We start from the raw sequence: 2,606 nt of genomic DNA, 5'->3' as shown, positions 1-2,606 counted from the left end.
AGCCCTTTTTGTGCAAAGCAATGATGACGGCACGTGTTTCCTTGCAGGTAACCATGGTTGACAGAGGAAGAACAATGATACCAAGCACCACCCTCCTTTTGAAGCTTCCAGACTGTTATTCGAACTCAATCAGCATGACAGAGTGATCTCCAGCCTTGTCCTCGTCAACACACACCTGTGTTAATGAGAGAATCCCTGACATGATGTCAGCTGGTCCTTTTGTGGCAGGGCTGAAATGCAGTGGAAATGTTTTTGGGGGGATTCAGTACATTTGCATGGCAAAGAGGGACTTTGCAATTAATTGCAATTCATCTGATCACTCTTCATAACATTCTGGAGTATATGCAAATTGCCATCATACAAACTTGAGGCAGCAGACTTTTTGAAAATGAATATTTGTGTCATTCTCAAAACTTTTGGCCACGACTGTATAGCTGAACACAAGATTACTACAAATGCGTGCTGAGGCGGGCATGCCCTGAGCTCGTGAAGTGATTGCTACTTGGAACACTACTGAAGCGAAATTGGAGCTGGGTAGCAGGCCGACGCTCCAGCCTTTGGGAAACTCGATCCACGCTTCAGTCAAATTGGGCACGCTCTGCTCCTCGCTCTGCTCCGCTCCGCTCACATACTCTAGTGTGATGTGGAACTTCAAACTCAGAACCCATCTAGGTTCCTCATTCCTTTATGTTGTTGTGACTTAAAATGAAAGAAGAAGTGAGCCATTGCTCCAGCCGCAGGGGTATTTAAACTCAGAGAACACTCTCAGTAGGCTGTAATAGCTGTTGTCATTTCACACTGACACAAGGTGAGTCTTTTACTTTACACCTTTTTATGTCATAGTGCTCAGTTCTGAAGTTTGACAAAAGGCACATAATGAGAAGTTATTTGAGCACATGACTAGCTGTAATTGTATGCTTTCAATGTGTTGGCTGATCATTTGTGTGTATATCAACAGGACGTTTTAGGAGTCTTTGACTAGAAAAGTCTTACAGTAACATGGAGGATTTTGACTATACAGAATATGGAGAAGATTATACTGCCTACAATGAAACATATGAAAACACCTCTGTGAGTGGCTCAGTGACTTTCAACCATCCCAGGTCCTTTTCAGTGGAAACTGTAATCAATATCCTTATATCACTACTGGGTCTCAGTGGAAATGCTATAGTAATTTGGATCTCTGGCTTCAAGATGAGGACATCGGTCAACACCACTTGGTACCTCAGTCTGGCCATCTCAGACTTTCTGTTCTGTGTCTGTCTGCCCTTTAACATTGTATATATGGTCACCTCACACTGGCCCTTTGGGCTGGTCATGTGTAAGCTGACCTCCTCCGCTATGTTCCTCAACATGTTCAGCAGCGTCTTCCTGCTGGTTCTGATCAGTGTTGACCGCTGTGTGTCAATCACGTTTCCTGTCTGGGCTCAGAACAACCGGACCATACCCAGAGCATCCGGAGTGGTCGTCCTCGTGTGGGCCCTCTCTGCTGCCCTGACTGTACCCTCACTGGTCTACCGCCAGACCAAAACACACGGGGCTGATACACTGTGCTATACTGATTATCAGTCTGGGCACAAGGCAGTGGCTCTGAGTCGATTTGTCTGTGGCTTTGTGATTCCTCTTTTGATTATAGTCTTCTGCTACTCAGTTATCTTTGTACAGCTCAGGAGTCGCCCCATGAAATCCACTAAACCTGTCAAGGTAATGACTGTCCTCATTGTGTCCTTCTTCGTTTGCTGGGTGCCCTATCACACTTTTGTCCTGTTGGAGTGGAACTTGGGGAATCACAGCCTTGAGATGCTCTACACTTGGCTGAAGGTGGGCAGCACAATGGCTGCAGTAAACAGTTTCCTTAACCCCATACTGTATGTGTTAATGGGTCATGACTTTCGGCAAACCCTAAAGAGGTCTGTTCTGTGGAAGATAGAAAATGCAATGGCAGAAGATGGGCGTATAGGTGGACGTAACCTCTCAAAGTCTGGGTCTTTTGAGAGTAAAGCTTTCACACACGTCTGAGGTTTAAGATTGTGTCATTTTATTGAGGTTGTTTGTAAGTTTGTAACGATGGTACCTTTTTTGCACTGCTTCTATAGATGTTATTTGATTTGTAATGTATTCATTCAAAGTGTTACTGTGTAAATATGAGTTTCAATGGATATCAAAAGGCGTGTCTGATTGAAATCTGTTACACTAGTTCTATACAATTAGTTGTTAAAGTTATGGACTCTTATGTTTTCTTAAAGTATCTACTGAACAAGAAATATAAATGCAACATATAAAGTGTTGGACCCATGTTTCATGAGCTGAAATAAAAGATTCCAGAAATGTTCCATTAGCATAAAAAGCTTATTTCTCTCAAATGTTGTGCACAAATTTGTTTACAACCATGTTAGTAAGCATTTCTCCTTTGCTAAGATAATCCATCCACCTGAAAGGTGTGGCATATCAAGAAGCTGATTATACAGTATGATCATTACACAGGTACACCTTGTGCTGGGGATAATAAAATGACACTTTAAAATGTTTAGTTTTGTCACATAACACCATGCCACAGATTCCTTACATTTAGAGGGAGCGTGCAATTGACATGCTGACTACAGGAA

At 42.8% G+C, this 2,606-nt stretch overlaps 1 protein-coding gene across 1 annotated transcript; it reads left to right on the top strand.

Moving 5' to 3' along the window:
- The first annotated feature begins 962 nt into the window (after window positions 1-962).
- On the top strand, window positions 963-2,312 carry LOC139408753 (chemerin-like receptor 1). Its single transcript, XM_071153041.1, has one exon. The coding sequence runs from the start codon at window positions 1,000-1,002 to the stop codon at window positions 2,017-2,019; it is 1,020 nt and encodes a 339-aa protein (XP_071009142.1). The 5' UTR covers window positions 963-999; the 3' UTR covers window positions 2,020-2,312.
- The last annotated feature ends 294 nt before the right edge of the window (window positions 2,313-2,606 follow it).

This window comes from Oncorhynchus clarkii, chromosome 5 (assembly GCF_045791955.1).
Source record: "Oncorhynchus clarkii lewisi isolate Uvic-CL-2024 chromosome 5, UVic_Ocla_1.0, whole genome shotgun sequence".
NCBI lineage: Eukaryota > Metazoa > Chordata > Actinopteri > Salmoniformes > Salmonidae > Oncorhynchus > Oncorhynchus clarkii.
The sequence above is the reverse complement of the archived record's forward strand: the minus strand, read 5'-3'. Positions and strand labels throughout refer to the sequence as shown.